At 45.3% G+C, this 23,259-nt stretch overlaps 1 protein-coding gene across 2 annotated transcripts in view; it reads right to left on the bottom strand.

Moving 5' to 3' along the window:
• LOC144808646 (adenosine deaminase 2-like) overlaps nt 1-23,259 on the bottom strand; it is a 367,765-nt gene that overhangs the window by 19,844 nt on the left and 324,662 nt on the right. For both annotated transcript variants that reach the window (XM_078673651.1, XM_078673652.1), the window contains one exon: nt 4,335-4,537. In XM_078673651.1, the coding sequence (XP_078529777.1) occupies nt 4,335-4,537 (203 nt within the window). The remainder of the gene's footprint in view (nt 1-4,334; nt 4,538-23,259) is intronic.

Raw genomic sequence — 23,259 nt, 5'->3', positions numbered from 1 at the left:
TCGGCAATCTCAGACCTAAAGGCCGTATCCAGCAATGAATATGGGGAGCAGCACCAGATAAAAGGAGGAATCTGTTTCTCTGGGGTGTCCACGACAAAAAGTATAGGGGAGTGGTCTGAGTAAGTGTGAGGGAGTACTATACAGTCATGTACTTGTGCGTATATATTCTGAGAAGCTAGACAGTAATCTATCCTAGTGTGCAAGTCATGGAAGGCAGAGTAGTGTGTACCCGCCCTGATTCGGGTCCCTAAATATCATTTAGCTCTAATTGTGTCATCGCATCCGCAATAGCGCGGGCCGCCGCAGAAATACGTTGTTCCGGTCCTCCTGATCTGTCTAGAGGTGGGTTTAGCTCACAGTTAAGATCGCCCCTCCAGAGTTGAGGTCTCCCTGTATATCCTTGCATCCTTTCTGTAAGAGAGGTATAGAAGCTTGGGTTATCATAATTAGGGCCATAGACATTAACCAGAATCAGAGCTAATCCCTTCCCTATGCATCGTGATATAACATATCTGCCCTCCTGATCCGAGTCAAGTGGCACAAGTTTAAGATGAGATTTAGGATTCACCCAAGTAACCACCCCTCTCGCATGTGTAGTGAAGCCCGCCCCATGTGTGGTCCCTTGTAGACTCCTGCTGCAGAACATGTTACTACTCAAGGGCAGGTGTGATTCCTGTAACAGTGCAATGTCTATCTTATGTCTCAGCAAGTATGCTATGACCTTCCTTAATATTCTAGGATTGTTGAGTCCCCAGACATTCTGGGCCCGATTCACAGAACTAACTTAAGACAAAATCCTAAACTTACTACTTTTGGTATTCACAGAAGTTAGGATTTTGTCTTAAGACAGACTTAAGACAGACTTAAGACAGACTTAAGTTAGGATTCTGTCTTAAGTCTATCTTAAGTCTGTGAATCGGGCCCTCTGAGTCAAGACCCTCAGCTCGCTATGTGTGTCCGAATCACGTGCACTATCGACCGACATCATTGTATCTGTGCATCTATCTGTAGACTAGACGGCTGAAAGGAAGTTACTCCTGTCCATCCAAACCTAACAACACTAAAAGCTCTGCAATGTATCAGTCCCAGTTCCCCTCCTCCACCCTCCCACGCCAAGCTTCCCCCAACTGTGCATTGGCAAAATCCCCCCACAAAACCGTAAGACATCATAACAAATTCACATCTAACAGTGCTGTTACCGCAATAACTGAGGTTATACCCAAGTTGTGGTGCACACAAGTGGACGGATGTTGCTTTCCCCCGCTGTAGCTGAACTTTGGTAGTTTAACTGCCCAGTACCGTCTGCCATCAAGTCTATCGGTTGCATTAGGTATCAATTCAATTATTCCGATAGTTCCCCCTATAAGGTGCTCAGCCCGCCCCATGCTATGTCACATCACAATCATTATCAAGCGTCCTTCCAGATGTCTCCATCTCTTCTGCCAGGTAGGAAGGGTCGTGTGCTAGTCCTGATCATCTAGACTGCTTTCAACCGCACTCTCCAAATTAGTGTGCTCCGGGCTTCTCCGCCGCTCCTTTGACCACACCTTCACGGCTTTCTGCAGCAGTTTGGGGTCTGTAAAAATCCTGGTTTGCCCCTGCCTGTTCACCTCAACCTCGCTGGGTATAAGATGGCATAGTCAATTTTTTGATCCGGCAGCTGCCGCTTGAGTGGTGCAAATTGCTTGCGAGCCTCCTACACTTGGATTGTAAAGTCCGGGTAAAGCGAGATTGCGGACCCCTCAAACTGAAAGGACTGTTTGTCCCATGATAGCCTCAGGGCTGTGTCACGATCCCTGTAGTTTAGAAGCTTAGTGATGATGGGTCGCGGTGGAGCCCCCGGAGCAGGCCTCAGATCCAGCAAGCGATGTGCTCTCTCCACCACAAACATTGTAGAAAACTTGTCAGAGCCCAGCAAGGTATGCAGCAGTTTATTCACAAAGAGTTCCATGTTCCCTACCTGTGTGGATTCTGTTAAGTCCGTAATTCGTATGTTACATTTTCGGGAACGGGCTTCGAGGTCTCCCGCCTTATCCTGCAGGGTTTGCAACGCTCTACTCATCTGTTTTTTGCGTAGTATCCATTTTGGTCTGCACTCCCTCCACTTCAGTTACCCTGCGCTCCGCCATATCTATCCTCTACCTGCTTGTCCATACGTTCTGTGATTCTATCCATCCTGTACGACAGAGTCCAATGTAGAGTCTATAGCAGACAGACTGTCCTGTAAACTTTTCTGCATCGCTGCAAGCATGACACGGATATCTCCTTCCACCTGCTCTGGGGTCTCTTCTTGCCCCTTGTGACCCCCTGGGAGGGGGCTCTCTCTGGTCCTAGACTTCCTCTGTTTAAAGGTGAGCTTCGGCTGAGTTTTATCGACTTTACCCATTATAAGTGCGTGAAGTCTGCAACAGAAACACATCTCGCTACTGCGCGAACGTTAGCAGTCAAGGCTCCCCTCCACCGACTTCTGAGAAGCACTTCTTCCCAATTAAGTTATTGTCACAGAGAAGCAGCAGACCCTGCGTCACAGCTCCCCCAAAAGCAGGGTGTCCCACTACCCAAACAATGCAGCGCCTAATTGGGCATTACGCACTATGTACCTGCAATTATTGACTCCCCCTGCTATACGCTGCCGATTGTCAGGCTGGTGGGTTTGCTCCGCAGCCGTGCTTATTCTGGCCAGAGGCTCCCTTATTCCAGTGCGCTCTCACGCTATAGCGTGCTTGTGTAATCCGCTTCTGTTCTCCGGGCGTCTCCCTGCTCACTGGCGGACTATTAACCGGTACGAGGGAAATACAGCTGGCGCCTTGCCTCCCCAGTTCCACCCCAATGTCCTGCAGGCTCCTGTGAAGCACTGGGCTCTCGTGGGACCCCCTATTGGGTTGTGCATTGTGAAATGTCCAGGGGCTCTTTGCGACGCGCTCATGGACGTTACCACTTCAGTATGGGCCGAGTACTCGCCGTCCCTCCTCCTTGTTTTGTCCAGTAGCCAGTCTTTGAAGCCGGTGCACGCCCAGGTGCACCTTGAGTCAATGGGGAGCAACGCGGCATTCGCTGCACTGCCGGGACACTGATCCATGACGTCTCTGGAGGTTTTAGCAGCCGGGTCACGCCGCCGTGTAACCTGCCGGATCCTCACACCCATCTGAGCCGATGTGCCCAAGACACAGCTGGTATCGCCGAGGAACGGCTCAGTCCAATTCGAGATGCCAGGCGCAAGCGCTTCCCGAGCGCTTCACAGCTCCGTAACCTTCACCGGCACAGGAACCAGCAGCGCTCTCAGCTGTGCTCTGCCGATAGTCTGTGTCCCAGCAGCTCCGAGTCTGCGCCTCCAGGCGGGGCCCCATTTGCAACGTTTCTGTAGGCCTTGTGGTGCAGCTCCCATTTCTGAAGCTGGCGCCGCTTAGCTTCCGACCCTTGCCACCTCTGCAGTTGCAGACACTATCTATGAGTGGAGCCGGCTGTCCGACACACAGGGCAGCGTAGTTTCAGCGACCTTGGTTACCTTAATGCAGGATTCTTTGACGAACTAATAGATGGCTTTACGGAGCTCTCGGTTTAGGCGGCCATTTTCGGCTCAGGCAAGCTCCACCCCCCTGGATTGACAGACATTTATTAAAAGTTTTCATACATGACAATGCCATTAGTGAACTAAAGGGCAAGTCAGTAGGCAAGTACTATTATATCAAAATGCACAGGTGGTTGTACAATGCACATTCTGAACTGAAGTATTTTAAAGTTCTCTAATATATGAAAATAAAGAGAAGGGAGGTTCTGTGAAAAATAATGTTTGCCCGGGCTCAGACAATTTGGACAAGCAGGGAAGCAGGTATTAATTCCTGGGTATCTGGTTTCACGTTTTGAAATTCAGCCATCAGATATATCTGTCTCTCTCTCCTGTTTGCCATCATAAGTCATTTATTCTTGGAAGAAACCGCCACAGATATAGCAGTTCTGACTCTGCCCCCACAGACCCAATTACAAAGCCAAAAAGTCATTTATTGGGGGTGTTACACCCTAAACACCCATACTAAAGCTACACCTCTATTCCCCCTGCATGTTGGAAGAATCAGTCATATTTCCTACCCAATCCGCCATGCCTCGAATGTCAGTTCCAAGCAGGACAATATGTATTATAAATATTGCTTTAAACAGGGTGAGTTATCTAAAGCGTAAATGCTGGCGGCTCATCAGCCACGGCATCTTTTATGACTTGCAAGTTATAGCAGGGCTACTACTCCACAAAACTCTAACTGAGGCTCAGTATCCCCAAGTAACAAGCTAAATTCCACTGGGATCTAGTGAGTTAAATGGAAACAGAGATTGATACTTACTTCAGAGAGTTGAAGGTCAGTTGCTTTAGGGTTTTCAGGTCGCTATTCATCCCTCCAATACCCATGAAGACTTCATAGAAATCGTACGACAATCCTTTCGCTCCAAAGAGGGGTGGATCATCAGAGCTGATCACAAGAGGATGCCCACTAGCCATGAGAACTGACGCTGGGTGGTTCCTGAGATCCGAGACTAGCATCAGCACCTGTCAAGGAGGGAGCATATGTTTTTTTTTTTTTTAACAGATGCTCACTTCACAGGCAGCACAATGGGGTCACAGCACATACAGCAAAGATGTTGGTGTTTAGGGAATCAAGGCACTTATGCCCTTCAATGTTCAAAAAGTGAGGTTTTTCAGAATGTGAATTGCAATGCAAGAGACATAATGTTAAGCGTGACTGTATACAATGGGATAGAAGTCAAGACACATCGTCAGTATATAACAAAACATTCAAGGATGGTCTCCCTCATAAGGCCAGTCAGGGTTATTTAAGGCACACCCTATATCACCATCTGACTTCAAATCTCTTGTCTGAACACTGTACAACTAGACCAGATCAGGATCCATGATTTCTTCCAGCAAGAGACAGCTATGTTTGGTAGTCCAATACTAAAAACAAACAATGCACTGCTTAGCAAATGCCAGCATCAACCAATGAAGCCAAGTGGCACTTCCTTCAAGACCTTTCAAATATGGGCCACAGAAGATGCAAGATGAGATGTCCCTCAACATGGAGGTATGGGGAGAATGAGGGCGTCTAGCAATTACTTGTCACAAAGCGTCAGGGAAACAAGAACCAAAGTCGGCATGTCTCCATCAGAACCATAGATCAGGAACAACCCACCCCAGATGGGAAACCGAAGATCCACAAGCACTGTCCTAGAAAGACACTATAAACAACTACAGTTGATGTGCACCAAAGGCAAACAATCCACTGTCCCTACACAACAACAATGTTATAGCTGACAAAGGTTAGGTGGGAGGACTGAAGATCCAAATCTCTACCATGAACAAATCTTGATCAGTAATGAAACTCCCAGTGAAGAAGATTAGCTGAATGAATGACAGCCACAGTGATGTTTGCACAAATTGCAAAGAGACAAGTAATTGGCAAATGATACACTACACATATCATAAAGTAAAATACACATCAGAGCACAACACATTATAAGGAAGATAAATAACATTAAGTGCAGAAGCCACTTTTAGCACGAAAGCAGCAGGGCTGTTTGTTTATTTGGTCATTTGGGTGGACACAATTCAATTTCTAGGTATGCCCAATATTATAAAGTGATTTAATTTACAACATAGTCATTTATTTACCTTTTCTATTGAATTGTTGTCAGTATCAATAGCAGATATCTGCAGACAGAGTCAAACATCAGAGATAGACTGTATTGAATCATTCACAAATCGTGCTATTAGTCATCCATGACTTTTAGCATTTCATGCAAAATAAGCTTATAGATCGAATGACTACATAACAGGAGAGATATAATGACACCCACAGTTTTTATTGCCTATATGTAGCACCAGAAAGTTAGCATTTGTTTAATACACTTTTCCCACAAGCTGCAAAAGAGGCTGTAGTCCATGCGCTCATTCTCTCCCGCCTTGATTATGCTAACGCTCTTTATGTGGGGATTCCAACGTACTCTCCTAACAAACTTCAAGTGGTGCAAAATGCGGCGGCTTTTGGGAGAGATTTCTCTAGGGCGTAGCATGCAAGGTTATCTCCACTCCCTTCATTGGCTTCCCATGGAGGCCCAGGTGAAATTTAAATCTATTACTATTGCCCATCGCGCCCTGCATGGCCTAGGGCCAACTTACCTGCAGAAATGGTTTTCCTTTTATGTTCCGGGGAGACTGTTACGCTCCTCCATTCTTCGCTTGGCAAAGGTTCCCAGCTTGAATCGGCATAGGCTGGGTGGCTGTTCTCTTGCTGTTTTGGCAGCCCAGGCCTGGAACAATTTGCCGCCTGCGCTTCGTAATACTGAAGATCCTGTGGCTTTTAAAAAATTGCTCGTGTCGGGAAACTCCTTGGAGTAGCTGTGCACGTTAGAAAATTAATTAACATAACATAACATAACATTGCTATGGATGTATGACGTTACAACGCAGGCTATTACAACGCTTGCCTTTACAACGCGGTTTTTACATCGCAAACCTTTACAACGCAGAGTGCTTTTAGGCGCTGGATAGTGATTTATTTAATTTACTATTCCAACTCCAGTCCCCGTGGATAGTAGGGAAGGTGTTGGATAGTAAATTAAATATATTCCCTATCCTAGAGCGCCTCCCAGCGCAATGCGTTGCAATGGTTTGCGTTGTAATGACCGCGTTGTAATGGTAGTGCGTTGTAAAAGTTTCGTTGTAAGTGATGTTTACCCATTGCTATGTGTTGGGACGGAAAAATCCCCTGCATGGTCCCACTGCAACGAATATATGGATCCTAGCACCGAATATTGTCCATGGGTGTCCACAATGACCTAGGCCTTTCTCATTGTAATACAGTCTGTTTAGACTGGAATAGCCACTTCAGGTGCCACTGCCATGAAAATAGAGGGCTACTGCCCTTTCCTGAAGTGACACAAACATGGTGGTGGCAGCATACCTGTTATGGTGCTAAGTGGATTCAGTAATGTGAACAGGCCTCATGCCTTTTTACCTGTGTCACAAGAGTGGGGCAGACTGACTCACCTCTGTAAAGATCAGTGGCTGTGTGCTTAACGTGGCCCAATGAGGAACCTGGCAAATAGATCCCATGAGCAGAGTGTGAGGTGCAAGTTCAGTCAGGATCAGTGCGAGAAAGATGTCCACTTTCTGGTGGAAGTCAGAAACCTATTTGGGGCGATGTGATGTTGCAGGCCGTTCCGCTCCATCAGTTATGTCATTGTAGCCGTCACTGTGTCTGTGACCGCCATATGCCAGGAGAGGATCATCAGGCTTGCCTGGGTCATCGCCCTTTGCCACTGAGATTGTGTGGGCAGTTGCCTGGAGGAAACTGAGACTTTGGGCCATTGTTTAGGTCTTTTCCCCTTTGTGTGCCTTGAGGGGAGCAGCAAATACTCCATGGGTTGTCGCATGGAGGATCCGACCAGATCAGGACCTTTGCTTTGGCCTGTGCCCCCAAATGCCGTTAGGGGCCGGTAGGACCACAGTGGACGTTGCAATGCTACTGGAGTCCATGCAAGCAACGGAGAGACTCAAAAATATACCCAGTAGCCATCTGCTGAAGGTCGCTGCTTTGTCCGATTGCCCAGGAGGCCCACAAAGAAGCTGCTGCTGTGCCTAGGGGCCACTGCCGTCTCCAATCCCCCTCATAAAGACTGCCACCGCTAAACATGGGAGACCATATTGCATGCAGCTCACTGTGGGATGCAGGGGGAGAACAGCCTTTGCTCTAAGATACTACAGGGACTACAGTCAGTAAGAATGAAACAGGGCTCTGTATGTGGAGACCTGCGCTAGCTTGTGACACAATATCGAGGAAAACATTTTGACTCACCATAATATCGAGTGAAAATATCATGCAATTGAAATATCGAGTACAAGAATATCGTTGTCAAGAATATCGACTTGAAGGTAAGTGATATCGATTTTTTAAATATATGTCATTAATATCATGTGCATAAATATAGTTGTTAAAAATATAGGGGGTCATTACGATAGCGTGCAAACTTGAGTCCGCCCGCCATCGTTGTGGTGAATGGGACCGCCCGCCTGTATGGCGGTGGTCCCGCACGTAGAATCACGATGCAGTCGCCACAGCGGCGGTCGCATCTAGCATCTTTTTCATTGCGGTGGGTGCTGCTGGCTGCAGCACCCGCTGCAATTTTAAAAGTGTATGAAGTGTGTTTCCCTGCACTACTTGGCAGGCACCACGTGGTGCCTGCCACATAGTGCATTGAAATGTAGTGTGGTACCATGAATACCACCTCCAGTGCACCACCTCCCCCCAACTCAAGGGGGGACCGTAATGGGCCCCCGAATGCATTCTCTGCAACCTTTTAATGGCGGTTTACCCACCACGGAAAGGCTGGCTACAGCCAGCATCGTAATTTTGCGGACGTTGCCTGATAGGCACCACCCCATTTTAGGCATGCTGACCGCTCTGCCAGGCAATCAGTACAATTGCCTGTGGTGGAAGCGTGGCAGGCGGTCTTTGCAACCGCTGCGGTTGGAAAGCGATTCCCCCCACCATCTTAATGTTGCGGAGGAAAATTGCTTTCCGATGGCGGAGGGCCGGCCACCGCACGTCTGGCGGTTGCAGGTGTTCCGCCATCGTAATCACTCTGTTCGTTTTTTAATTATTGTTATGTTTTTTAGTACATATTTAAATGTAGATGACGTCATTTTTTTTATTTATATAGTGTTTATGTTTCTTATTATATTAGTTATATTTCTAGTAGTTATGAAGTGTAATTTTTAGTTTTTTGGTTCTGTAGCGGGTTGTGTGTTTATAGGGGTATAAGATGGGAAGTAATTTAATTATAATAAATTAATGGTTATGTTTTAATTACGATTATTTAAATATTTGATAATAAATTATGTTAATTGTGTAAGTGTTTTGTTTTTTAGGTGCAGGATGTGAGGTTATAGAGGTAAAGGGTGGGAAGTAATTTATTTTTAATTTATTAATAATTAGTTGCTAATTAATATTACTTAATTAATTGCTAAATGATAATGTTAATTTTGTAATTATGTTTTTAGGTGTGGGTTATGTGACTTACAGGAGTAAAGGGTGGGAAGTAAATTATTTTATTTTATTTATTATTTACTTGTGAAATACTAATAATTATTTAATTGTAAATTAATTAATTTAATTGTTTTATTAATTTGCTTTAGTTTAATTTTAGGTTGGGGTTTCAGGGTTTATATGGTTAAAGGGTGGTACGTTAATTAATTTTAAGGAATTTTAATTTAGTTTTTCAATCATAATAATTGCTTAATTGATAAATAATTATGTTAATTGTGCAATTAAATGTTTTAAGTTTTAGATGCTTGTTGTGGGTTTTATAGTGGTGTGGGGTGGGAAGTAAATTGATTCTTCATTTTAAATACTAAATATATTTGTAGTTTTTTATTCAACATACCTTTTAATTTATTTACTTTTTTTTATTATTTTCTTTTTGTTTAAGATATTTTACTTGTTTTTAATGTTGCACTGACTGGAGTGGGAGTAGTAAATGTTACCCCTCCGCAATCCAACACTTTCCCTACTGTTGCACTGACTGGAGTGGGAATAGTAAATGTTATCCCTCTGCAATCTAACACTTTTCTAACTGTTGCACTGACTGGAGTGGGAATAGTACGTTTTACTCCTCCACCATCCAACTCTTTTCCTACGGTTGCACTGACTGGAGTGGGAATAATAAATGTTACCCCTCCGCAATCCAACACTTTCCCTACTGTTGCACTGACTGGAGTGGGAATAGTACATTTTACCCCTCCACAATCCAACACTTTCCCTACTGTTGCACTGACTGGAGTGGGAACATATAGTTTTTTTGTTCATTATAATATTTATTGTTGTGTTAATTGTACATGAAATAAAAAATTGTAGTATTTTCAAATATTATATTTTAATACATTTTATATTTATTGTAGTTGAAATAGTAAATCTTATTTTTGTGTGATATAAAGAATGTCTTTATTGTTGTGTGTTAGGTGAGAATGCTTATATTTATTTAGCATTTTTTTTAATTTAGTGGGAAATGTAAATGTATTTATTTAAATTTTTAATGATTTACTTGTGTTGTAATTTATATAATTGTATGTTTGATTTATTAAAATGATGATATTTAAAAATGTAATGTTTTTTGCTTGTAAATTATAATTACATTGTAATTAATATGTGTTGTTTACTTTTTTTAAATTAAATTGTTTTTTTTTAAATGTTATGTTTTTGGTAAATATGTATACATATATTTTTGATAATATTATACTAATAACAATTTTTAAATTATATTATTATTTAAAATATTCCTTTATTTATATTTTTATATAGATGTATGTACACACATATATATGTGTGTGTGTTTAAATTTTTAAAAATAAGTTTATTTGTTATATTTGTTAAAATATACAATAAAGATATTTTATTTTTTATAAATTAATGTTAATATTTAATATATGTTTATTTTAATATATTAAATTATAGTGTAGTGAGTAGGGGAAAAAAATCACTTACCTGCTGGCCACCGCCTCTCCTCCATCCTTCTTCAGTCCACGATGCACAGAAGCAGGAAGCACACAGGCTCCCAGACTCCTCTAACTAATCAAGACGCTGCTGTCACCAGTATTCTTTATAAAACTAGACTTTCAGTCCACCAGAGCCAGGGGTTTAACCCTCCCGCCAAACGTATTTATGGCATTTATAATCTCTGTCAGAGTCAGTGGCTCTCGGATCGGAAGTCTCTTACAGCCTCTTCTACCAAGGACAGGGCTACTCTGTCCATTTACCTTTCAACGTGTACAGCGTTCGAGTGAGGTCTAACTATGTACAAATCTGCAAATTAATTAACCAATTTCCTTCAAATGTCCACTAGCAAACTTTCCTCTTGCTGAGAACATCTCCCATTTCACCTTTACCCAGAGTTAGAGAGATGTGGTATCCATTCCAACTATTTAGAAGTTATGATTGTTTTCAAATTGCCTCCCCCGAGCAGTCAAGGATGATCTCTATTCTACCACGTTGTGTGTGGATGGGCTTCTGAATCTCAGCCTGTTCTGCCACAAAGATATCCATAATATATGATTTGGTGGTGAGGGGTCCAATGGAAGATGGAGAAGGGGGAGGTGTAATTCAGGTCAGATGTTCATGTCACTGTGCCTCTTTCCATGTGCCTCCACCGCTGCCACCTCCGCCACCACCACCACCACCACCAGTACTACCTGCAGCACCCTCCATGTCCCAGGTAATGTCCCAGGGAATGACCAGGACACAACAACAACTGTGGAGGGCAGGGAGAGTGTGCGTAGACCCACAGTGGCGGTGCAACAGGTCCATGACAGCAGGACATATGGGAGGGCCAGGGTCACCCCCAGACAGCAGGAGGTTGGCACACCATCCCTCCACCAGAGTCATCGAAGCATATGAACTGTTCGAGGGACAAAGTGGCCGGTCTGACAAACTATTGCGTGAGTTCATCCGGCTGATGAGGTCCATTGGCACACGCATGGGACAAATGATGGACCTCATGGCCCAGCAAGTGGCGTTACTGAGAGACAGGCCAGCGTCCCAAACAACACCTCTGCCCCCCTCTGTTGTGCTGCAGGAAGACAATGCACCATGCTCACCTGTGGCCACAGAGAGGGGTGAGTCCTCAGACTCCACTGGCCATGCAGCAGGCCCCCCCGCCAAAGCGATCAAGGGGGCATCAAAGACGAGCCTGGGATTCTCTGGAGGCAAAGCAACACGCCAGTCACAGAGCCAGCCCTGATGGCAACCCTCTTCCCCACTGCATTGACTGTTTTAACTGTCCTTCCCTACACTGCCTTGTCAATGGCACCTGTCTGTTGGACTGGGTCACCACATCCATGTGGTGTCTACTCTTGCATCTCATCTACCATGACTGTCAACTCACCGCTCCATCACCACCTTTATGTAAATATGCCCGCACCCCTCACATGTGAGCTTTGTAACTAAAATACCTCACACACTTCAATTTGTGCAGTTTGGTTTTTACAGCAATATCTACAGTTTTGAAAAGTTCCATGATGTATCCAAAAGATGTACAGTAGGTAGGCTTGGAGATTTTAGAGGCACCTAGAGAGACACAACAGAACAACAGTCATTGGTGTAAGTGTGGCATCACAGACATAACACTACACAAAACATCCACATTAGTCTACAGGCAGACAACACAATGTGCAGCAAGTGTCAACAAACAGAGTTCTGTATACGTCCACATGTGAAATGTCACTGCCAAATTTCCTCACACAGGTTACTCAACACGTGCCTGTCTGTAACATCCGCGAATAGCCCTTCCCAACAACTGCAATTACACCACACAATGAACAAGTCGTACCTCGTCACCCACCTTCAAGTGAAGTAGCGGGTGATGAGCTGTTGACGCATGTCAACTCCTTTCTCCTCTCCACTGTCCTCATCACTGGACTCAGGGCCCTGAACAGGCGGGGGCCTTGGGTCCTCACCATCATCCACGAGCTGGGGAATCCCCTTGTGAATGGCCGTGTTGTGCAGCATACAGCATACCACAATGATCTTGCAGACCTTCCCAGGCGAATATGACAGTGCACCTCCAGTCCTGTCAAGGCAGCGTAATCTTGACTTGAGCAGGCCAAAAGTCCACTCAATGACGCGTCGGGTCCTGCCATGGGCCTCATTGTACCTGAAGTCAGCCGGGGTCCTGGGATTCCGTAGTGGGCTCAGCAGTCATGGACGGCTGGGATATGCAGAGTCACCTGTGAATGACAAACACGCATTGCAATGTTGCACGGGCAGAGGGCAGCAGGTCACACACACAGCACACCATAGCACGAGGCATACTCACCCACAATCCAAGCACGCTCGGGAAGCAGATTTGCCACCATCCAGGGCACCATGCTGTTCCTCAGGATGTACGAATCATGGGCTGAGCTGGGGAATCTTGCACACACATGTGATATGGTCATGTCCACAAGGCACACCACCTGCACATTGATTGAATGATAATGTTTACGATTTCTAAAAATGTGCTCACTTGCCTGTGGTGGCACCAGACCTACATGGGTGCAATCGATGGCACCAACAACATGGGGGATGTGCCCAAGGGGATACAAGTCATCCTTCACAACTGCCAATTCTGCTCCCCTGGGGAAATGTATATATCGATCCTTATATAACATCATGGCTGCAAGAACATCCCTCAGCACCAGGCTGAACATGGGTTGCGACATCCCTGCAACGCTGGGTCTCCTGGAAGGAACCAGTTGCAAAGAAGTGGAGGGCTGCCATCACTTTGATTGTGGGTGTGAATGCTGTTGGGTAGTGGCGATGAGACTGCAGGCGGGGCTCCAACAGATCACAAAGGGTCTTCAGTGTTGGTCTGTGGAGGCGGAATTTGCGAATGATCGCTATATCCTCCATGTCCTCCAGCACTGTCAGGTGACGTATGAGACTAGGCCTCCTCCTAGTTGAGATGTAAATAGACACATGTCACAGACAACCATCATGAGATGGCCACAGCACATACCGTTAAGGATGTCACGGAATAGCAAAGACTGCCATGATGGATGCGTGGCACACCAGGTTACATGGGTGGACATTTGAGACACACAGAGGGCACACCTCTCCATTTTTCAATACACAAGTGCCGTAAACAACACATAGGTGGATGTGAATGCACACATACTGAACCCCACATTTCACATGTGCACGCCTTGTACCGTACCATCAACAAATGTGTGTACAATGACCATGACTGTCATGTACCCATCTGCTGTACCTGTTGCACCTCAATGCATCATGTGAACTTGGCACACATCCACAACCCAATGATCACAGGAGCTGGAAAACTGTCACTTGTGTGCATGAGCTGATATGAAAGCACAAGTAAGTAACAACACCATACAGTGAGAAAAGCCTTGCCAAGGTCTGCACTGACCCCTAACACATTGATTTCTTACACATTATTGACACCAGCTTAACACTGTGAAGCATCATCAAATGCATAAGTGACATGGCAGGGAACACAGACCAATGTGCGTCACACATAACGTGCGTCCACCTGTGGATTATATGGAATAATGGCATTGTGTGCACATGATGTGCCCTTAACCATGTTGCTGCTGTGTACTGATGCAGTGTTCACGATGGACATTGCCATTGTTTGTGCCCCAAATCTTGGAAGCTACTGCCTGGCGACGGCGGTGTGACACCAGCACCACCCCCTCCACAAGTGCGGTAGCCATTGGTATGTAGACATGACTAGATGGCGATGGGCATGCTTCACCACCCAAATCGCAGAAGCTACTGCCTGGCCACGGCGGTGTGACACCAGCACCACTCCCTCCACATGTGCGGTAGCCATTGGCATGGAGACATGGCTAGATGGCGGTGGGCATGCTCCGCCACCCAAATCGCGGAAGCTACCGCCTGGCCACAGCAGTGTGACACCAGCACCACCCCGTCCACAAGTGCGGTAACCATTGGCATGGAGACATGGCTAGATGTCGGTGGGCATTCTCCGCCACCCAAATTGTGGAAGCTACCGCCTGGCGACGGTGGTGTGACACCAGCACCACCCCCTCCACAAGTGCGGTAGCCATTGGCATGGAGACATGGCTACATGGCGGTGGGCATGCTCCGCCACCCAAATCGCGGAAGCTACCGCCTGGCGGCGGTGGTGTGACACCAGCACCACCCGCTCCACAAGTGCGGTAGCCATTGGCATTGAGACATGGCTAGATGGCGGTGGGCATGCTCCGCCACCCACATCGCGGAAGCTACTGACTGGCCACGGCGGTGTGACACCAGCACCACACCCTCCACAAGTGCGGTAGCCATTGGCATGGAGACATGGCTAGATGGCGGTGGGCATGCTCCGCCACCCAAATCACGGAAGCTACTGCCCGGCGACAGAGGTGTGACACCAGCATCACCCCCTCCACAAGTGCGGTAGCCATTGGCTTGGAGACATGGCTAGATGGCGGTGGGCATGCTCCGCCACCCAAATCGCAGAAGCTACTGCCTGGCCACGGCGGTGTGACACCAGCACCACACCCTCCACAAGTGGGGTAGCCATTGGCATGGAGACATGGCTAGATGGCGTTGGGCATGCTCCGCCACCAAAATCGCGCTAGCTACACCTGGCCATGGCGGTCTGATACCAGCACCACCCCTCCACAAGTGCGGTAGCCATTGGCATGGAGACATGGCTAGATGGCGGTGGGCATGCTCCGCCACCAAAATCGTGGAAGCTACCGCCTGGCGACGGCAGTGCAACACCGCCATGGAGCATTGCCTACAGCCAATGGGAGCGATGATTGCGGTGCAATAGACACACTTTAAAATAACACGCGCACAGGGCATTTAGATAATAGGATGAAGAGAATTCAATGGTACACATCATTATGTGAATCTAATTGGACTGTTTTGGTTTTAGTAATAGGTTGTCTGAATTTAAATATACATTAAGACAACATGTTTGTAAGACATTCATGCAATATGAGAAGAAAAATGTCTTTGTTCACATTATCATGTAAAGGTATTTGGACTCAGTGTACCATTAATATATGTTTGGTGTCCATCGGTATTTAAAATGCACAACTACTAAAGGGGCATGCATATCTTTACTAACAGCTGCATTTGACTGCACGAGGGGTTCACAACCGTTTTATCATGCTTCTTTGAGCATTTGTTAATAGGCGAATCGTGTGCTTCACATCATGAGATTCTTTGAATATATTTATTGTTTTAGTCGCCGACGTGCTCTGATTATACAACTATTGTATGTCATCTATTTTGATTCTTGCTAAGCTCGGTGGCTAACATCGATCGTTGAGTCCTTCTTCTGTGTTGCTATCAACGACATTACGTCACTTCTGACGTCGTAGGCTTTGAACCTAAGCAGGGGAAGTAAATAGCGTCTAGCGAGGTTTCAGAATTGCGTGTGAACCTAGAAGTCGGGTCGCCGAACATAGGAGCAGTTGTCCATATTCACGGTAAGATAGAAGTGAATGATCTTACCTATGCGCACTAGGACTTTTTCGATAATAGAAATACATTTATGATAGTTGGACTCTCTCTTTGTAGGCTTCTGGGTCGGAGTATTTTCCATCTAGAAAGTTTTATGTGGCACACATTGAGAAACTGTGTCACGGAGGAAGCGCAGTGACAAGGTTAGTGATAGGATTACACACCGGTACGGGTGTAAACAGATGGTAGAAATGTTGTGTTTAGCTCTATTGAACACAGTGAGTCTAATTACCGGCTTATTGATTACAGTGTCAGCGCATTCGTGGCAACCACATGTAACTGTCTTTTTACATGACCTCACGCCTACCAAAAAGGTGAGCGAGTATTTGTTTGTACAAACTGCCTTTTACAAAGGTTGTAAGGGGGCAGGCCAGTGAGTTGTGGTTGTGTCTTTCCTACAGGTGTCACACAGTGTCGCCATTCGTAATCGGCTTTTACCTTCTAAAAGCCGCAGCAGTGTTTTTTGATCAAGTAGGTGTTGCATTTCTTCGTATCTGACATATACACCGTGATTAAGTTTATGAGCATTGTTTTCTCAAAATTATTTCCAATTACCTTCCTTTTTTCGTCGTGTTTAGATTTTAGATAGTACCTGCCGGTGCGACGAAAGTAAGTAGTGCGTGTTTTCACATTTTCCTAAAGAGCACCATGGTGGAGGGTGCATGTCACTATGTGTATGACCATTGAAATGCTCCATTAACAAACATAGGACTATGCACAATGTGCAACATTTGAATTGTTTTCCTTCTTTTATTGAATACCCCTGATGAAGGGACTAATAACGTCCCAAAATGCATTGGGTTCTTCAATCGCCACATAAAAAAGTTTGCTGTACTGCCGATGGGTTGTAATACAATTTATTATTTTGTGAATTTGTAATAAGCACATAATTGATGCTGCAATGAATATTATTTGAATTGAACAGAGAATCATTAAAATTGTTTGGTTTAACGTCTATACTGTATAAACTGTAGTGCGTGTTGTAGTCCTAGCCGCCATTTTGGGACTAGGCCACTTTTCTTGTAGCTCAGCTTATGCTTCGCAGGCATATTCCACAACACAGCACACATATCAATCTCACCCTGTTTAACCTGAGTAACAGTGTGCGCTCTTCACCAACATCATTTTCAATATTATTCCTGCGTATGTGAACAGCAGCACCCCAACAATCATGTCTTTTGAATCTATAGCTAATATTACAGAAAATCGTGCTTGCACCAAAGCTTACACAGCCGATGAGGCAAATGAAATTTACAATTTAATTAAGGAAACAAAATCATTTGATGCACAAAGTGGCTCGGTCTCTCAACAACCATGCCAACTAGAGTATCTTACTAGGAGGGAACTTAACCAACGTCTATATGCGTCTACACTCATACAATATTACCGTGTAAAAAGGATCCCGCATGGTCTCAGACTAGCCATTCGGCCTATGTTTTCAGGCTTCACAGTAATCAACAATTCATGGAAAAATGGTATTCCATACTAAATAAATGCTCGTTGGATTTGATACTGCTACTGACCAAAGAATTGTCAAGAACTATTCATGATTTAGAAGAAGAAATCTACACTTTGAAGAATGACCTCTCCAAACGGATGGAAGAGGAACAATGGGTCAAATTTTTAGAAGATCTCAATCTCAAACTTGACAAGTATGGAAAGGAGCTTCAAGAGACAAAACTGAGAAAATTCAAGAGAGACACTATTGATTACAAGCTAAATGAGGCCTATACATGGGCGGAAGTATACGCACAACAACATTTTTCAAAAAGGAATACGCAAACTTTATCTGAAGAAAGTGTTTTATCTGAACATGACACTGACACATCGAGAGTGCCTCTAAAAAGGATAGAAACAGTAAAAAATGCCAGCAAATCAACAGAGGAAAATACTTTGGCAACAACACTGAGTGTGTCTTTTTTACAAGGGGGCAAGGATCAAGACCGACCACCAGATCAAACACAAGACAAAGCACAAGAGAAAACAATCCATTGTTCCTACAAAACAAGGAGAGGACAAAGACAAAGAAAAAAGCAAGAAAGGCCTCAGGAGCCAAAACAGAGCCTTATAATTAATATTTCAAGTACACAACTGACAACATTTCAAGAAGCAGTGTTAAATAAAGGTACCTCGTTTGTTAGCACTTACCTCACAACCGAATTGGAGACTGAAGTGGCATTTTACAAGTTTATGAGAACCTTAAGACTGTGGAATTTTTTTTCATGAATATATGCCCCAAGGAATCTAGTCAAGAAATGTCACCGTCTATTTTTAGACCCAAAAGTACCTTCATTGCTCCTGTGTCACACAAAACACGTGATACCTTCGAGTTACTTGTCAAAAAAGATCTTAAAAACATCCAATACGCGAGAAAACAAAAAAATTTAAGCAGAGCAGAATACAGTCCATTAACCGCACTAGCCAAGAACCCACGCTTAGTTTTCTAAAAAGCAGACAAGGGGGGTGGACTTGTGATGATGGATACAGATTATTACAAAAGGAAAGTGCTCGAACATGTCAACAATAAGAATATATATAGAAGCTTAACCACGGATCCCACAGTGGAAATAGCTGATACTTTAAGTAAAATACTGGACAAAGCAGAAGAGCTCAACTGCATTGACACAACCACCCAAAAATATCTTATCAATCATTTCCCGAGGAGACCGAGAATATACCTATTACCTAAAATACACAAAAGTCTCATAGATTCGCCATTCAGACCAATTGTCTCAGGGTGCGAGTCGATCTTTGAAAATCCTGGGAGATTCATTGATGCCCATCTACAACCCTTCGATCAAGGGTGGAAAACATATGTGGAAGATACCACTGATTTTTTACAAAGTTTAAACTCCATTAGTAAGGAAGAAACAAATGATTGGATTCTTTGCACTATAGATGTGGTAGCATTGTATACCTCAATTCCCCATGCAAGCAGGTTGGAGGCCGTGGAATAGGCACTGCTCAGAAGATTCAAATACACCTAAAAGCTTTGTTCTACAGCTCTTGGAATTCTGTCTACAAAATAGTTACTTTTCCTGGAATGAGAAGTTTTTCATTCAGTTAAATGGAACTTCCATGGGTTTTCCGGGAGCACCAGCCTATGCTAACACGTATATGGCCAAATTTGAAAATGATTACATCCTTTCAGATATGATGTGGCAAGAAGGTCTAGTAATTTTTCACACGTATATTGACGATATCTTCCTCATTTGGAAGAAATCGAAGTCAATGCTCCTCAATAACATACTTACATTGAACCTGATTGGCCCACGGATCCAATTTACATATACGGTCCACAAAAAAGCTCTGTCTTTCCTGGACGTATGGATTGAGCTGGAATCTGGTCAAATTCATACGAGTGTTTACAAAAAACCAGCAGATAAAAATAACGCTCGGCTGTATAGCTGTTTTCACCCACCTTCTTTGATTAAGAACTTACCTGTATCTCAGTTCTCAAGAATTCGACGTATCTCATCCAATAATAAGGCTTGTAAAGAATCACTACTACACCAGAAAACCAATTACATACACAGAGGATATCCGGAAGATCTCTTGAACCAACTAATGAATAAAGTTTTGTTCACACCAAGGGATCAACTTTTGAACAAAGTTGATAAAATGTCGGCCAACAGAACAGTATTCGTGTCCAAATATTCTACTGTCTCTTCTGAAATAAGAACTATAATCAACAAATGTTGGGATCTATTGGAGTCGGAATCAGATTTCAACAATTTGTTTTGCGACAAACCACTGTTTGCGTATACAAGAGCCCACAATCTTAAGGAACTTTTATCAAGGAAGAAAAAACAAATCAAGATTCAACCTGGAGTCACCAAAATTGGTACGTTCAAATGTTGGAATTGCGTACATTGCGATAATTTTTGCGCCAGTTCTTGTTACACCCAAGAACTGGCGCAAAAAATAAACTTTAGAGCAGCACTGATTGCAATTCAGAAAACGTGGTGTATGCTATCAAATGCCCATGTGGATTGTTATACGTGGGAAAAACTGAAAGGAAAATGAAAATAAGGTTGACAGAACACAAAAGCAAGATAAGAACCAAAAGCACCACTTCCAGTTTAGCTGTACACTGGGAAGAAAAACGCCACACCATTGCGAAACTCAAATTTCAAATCATTGAACACGTACCGAAGAATCCTGGCACGGATAACACCAAAATCCTTCTACGTAGAGAAGCCTTCTGGATTAAGAGACTCCAGACCATGATGCCACATGATCTTAACGACAAATTAGAAATGGCATGTTTCCTTTGATATTCTCATCAGTATAGCCTGAAAACATCCTGGGATTTTATAGTTTTACATCAGGGCTATACAGCATATAATGACAAACACTTTTTTAGCGCACTAATAGTTTTTGAACCCACTAATACCCTTCGCCATCTGGCCATGTCTCCATTGGCATGGAGACATGGCTAGATGGCGGTGGGCATGCTCCGCCACCAAAATCGCGGAAGCGACACCGCCATGGAGCATTGCCGACAGCCAATGGGAGCGATGATTGCGGTGGCATGAGGCAGTTTTGAAAATCGCAGAAGGCGTGCTCCGCCACCGCGGACGCGGTCATTGGATGCTTTTGAACGATGCACCATCGCGGTAGCGCACCCCGGGCCCCTGCGGTGCATCACCGCCATGGAGCATTGCCTACAGCCAATAGGAGCGATGATTGCGGTGGCATGATGCAGTTTTGAAAATCGCAGAAGGCGCGCTCCGCCACCGCGGTGGCGGTCATTAGATGCTTTTGAGTGAGGCAGACCTGGAAAACCAATTGTTGCAGCTTTGCACCTTACAAACGACCCCAGGGGGCTATAAATCTGTGGGAGTGAGCCTCACATTTTCACTGCTCACAGAGCCTGCTGACTGGGACCCTCTCCTGCTGCTGCCTCAAGTGCCTGCTGCCTGGGACTCCTCACCACTCACTTCTACCACAGGTGTTCCATGTCCACAATGATGGCAAGGACAGAGAAGATCCATGCTAGTCCATTCACAAGCGAGGGGCTGGGGGTCCTAGTGGACGAGGTGCTGGCACAGTACCCAAGGTTGTATGGTGGCCCCAATGTAGTGGTAAGTCAGCATTAAGGGAGCTGTAGGGCAGGGGGGTGTCAGACATGTAGTTGTGCTGCTGCACTAAATGCCTGACCGTGTGGGGTTGTGTCATACACTGACAAACAAGCTGCCTCCAGGGCAAGGGAGTGTGTGTGTCCCAAAGTCACTGTTTTCCCTGCTTGCAGTTATATGTGTGAGTGGAATGTGTTACAGTATCAGCCATCAAGAGCGACAGGATGTTGGACATGTAGGTGCCAGGACAGTATTTGCTCGGGTGAATGTTTCTGTGTGCCAATGTTGTCCGACTCAGTGTGAACCCAGAGACTAGGCCCACTGCCTGACCACCCAAATGAGAACACATTCCCAAACTTACATGGTCCCTGCTCCTGTTCATTCACAATGAATAGTAGATATGCACCATCTCAGCCCTGTATATTTGCACACAAACACACTTATGTAGATGGCTATGTTATTGGTGAGTCCATGTGCCCCGAAGCCATACACATTACAAGACATATGTTCACAGGAAATGCTCATTGAATGCTGCCCAGTCATGCACACAGTGCATCTACACACAGACACAGGTAGATATGTGATGTATGTAGTGAGCAGACATGCATGGGACTTGGGATGTCTGCAAGCTACTGAGGGGGTTCAGTGCAGTCATCCTGCATGTGTGTGATATTATCATGGACCCTCTACACCCTCATGTATGCATGCTATCACATCTGTTTGGCCCATGCAGAGTGCCCTTGTGAGGTGTCCCCCAGTTTTGGATGGAGGGAGATTACAATAGGTCCTGAGTCTGTGTCTTGCTACTGTACTGATAGATGTTGGTACATGACACTGTGCAACTGGTCATTTTCCCTTCTTTTCTCCCATACCTGCAGCTCAAGGTACACCAGCATAAGGCCGTGTGGAGGGCCATTGCAGCAAAAGTGTGAGCCCTGGGGTTATCCAACTGACGACGCACCCAATGTCACAAGAGGTGGGACGACATCAGCCGGCTGGCAAAGAACGTGCAGAAATGACATTGGGGATGCTACCGCGCACTGGACGTTTGGCACGGCGAAACATGACACCACTGATGGTCCGCATATTGGCAGTGACTCATCCGGAGCTGGATGCACCTCTTAAGGAGCATCGCCAGCAAGGCAGGGGTAAGTATTTGGGGAGGGTGACTTTGGCTGGGAGCCGATGCAGGTGTACAGGACCTGTGGCAGCGGTTGCCCATGTGATGTTCATGTGGTGGTGCTGTGCTGTGTCATGTGAGTGGCTGCTGGGATGTATGCCAGTGTCAGGCATTGGGACAAACTGCCCTTACAAAGCTGATCATCCCTGCTGTGCTTTATCATAGCCAGATGTGTTAGGATCTACATGGTCATTCAGCATTGTGATAGTGTGTAGAATGTGTTAGGGGTGAACAGCAGGGTCCACTATCTGAGTGTGACATCATGCATGCCTACTTTGCATGCACCATGATCGGTGAGGCCCACACATCTGACAACAAGGTGCCCCAGAGTAGCACATGGTGCTTGTTATGGCCAACTTGGCATTGTGGACTGTCATGTCCTAATAGGTGTGTGTGTTGTCCCCTCCTGTTCCCTGAAGGTTTGTCAGTGGCAATGAGTGTTGTCCCCACATCATGTCCCTAGGTGTGTGCAGGGCAAGTTGTCTGTCTGTTACACTTCATCCACGGGCAGGGTGTTGTGCTGTGTGTCCTCAAAACGGCTCAGTCGTGGCAGATATTCAGGGTTACAGGCACTGTTGTGGTCCATGTAGTGTGTTGCTGCAATGTGATTGCAAGGTGTGGTGGTCCCCATGTGGATTTGGGCATCTCCTGTACTGCATTGATATGATTGCTTTGTCCTGATGATGACACTAACACAACCCTGCATCTGTCTCTCATGCAGAATCACCAGTGGACACGGAGGAATGGGTAGCCAGAAACCAGTGGTAGCAAGAGTAGCACCACAGCTGCACCGGAGGCCAGTGACACAGAGCTCGCCAGCACATCTGAGGGGGACCGTAGTATGCAGGAGGAATCCGTGGCTGAAACACAGAGTACTACATCATCTGATGCCAGTGGTGATGCTTCCATGTTGGCAGGCACACGGGATGGGGAGTGTTGGAACCTAAAGTTGTCAGGTCAC

Source organism: Lissotriton helveticus, chromosome 1_1 (genome assembly GCF_964261635.1).
Source record: "Lissotriton helveticus chromosome 1_1, aLisHel1.1, whole genome shotgun sequence".
Lineage (NCBI taxonomy): Eukaryota > Metazoa > Chordata > Amphibia > Caudata > Salamandridae > Lissotriton > Lissotriton helveticus.
The sequence above is the reverse complement of the archived record's forward strand: the minus strand, read 5'-3'. Positions and strand labels throughout refer to the sequence as shown.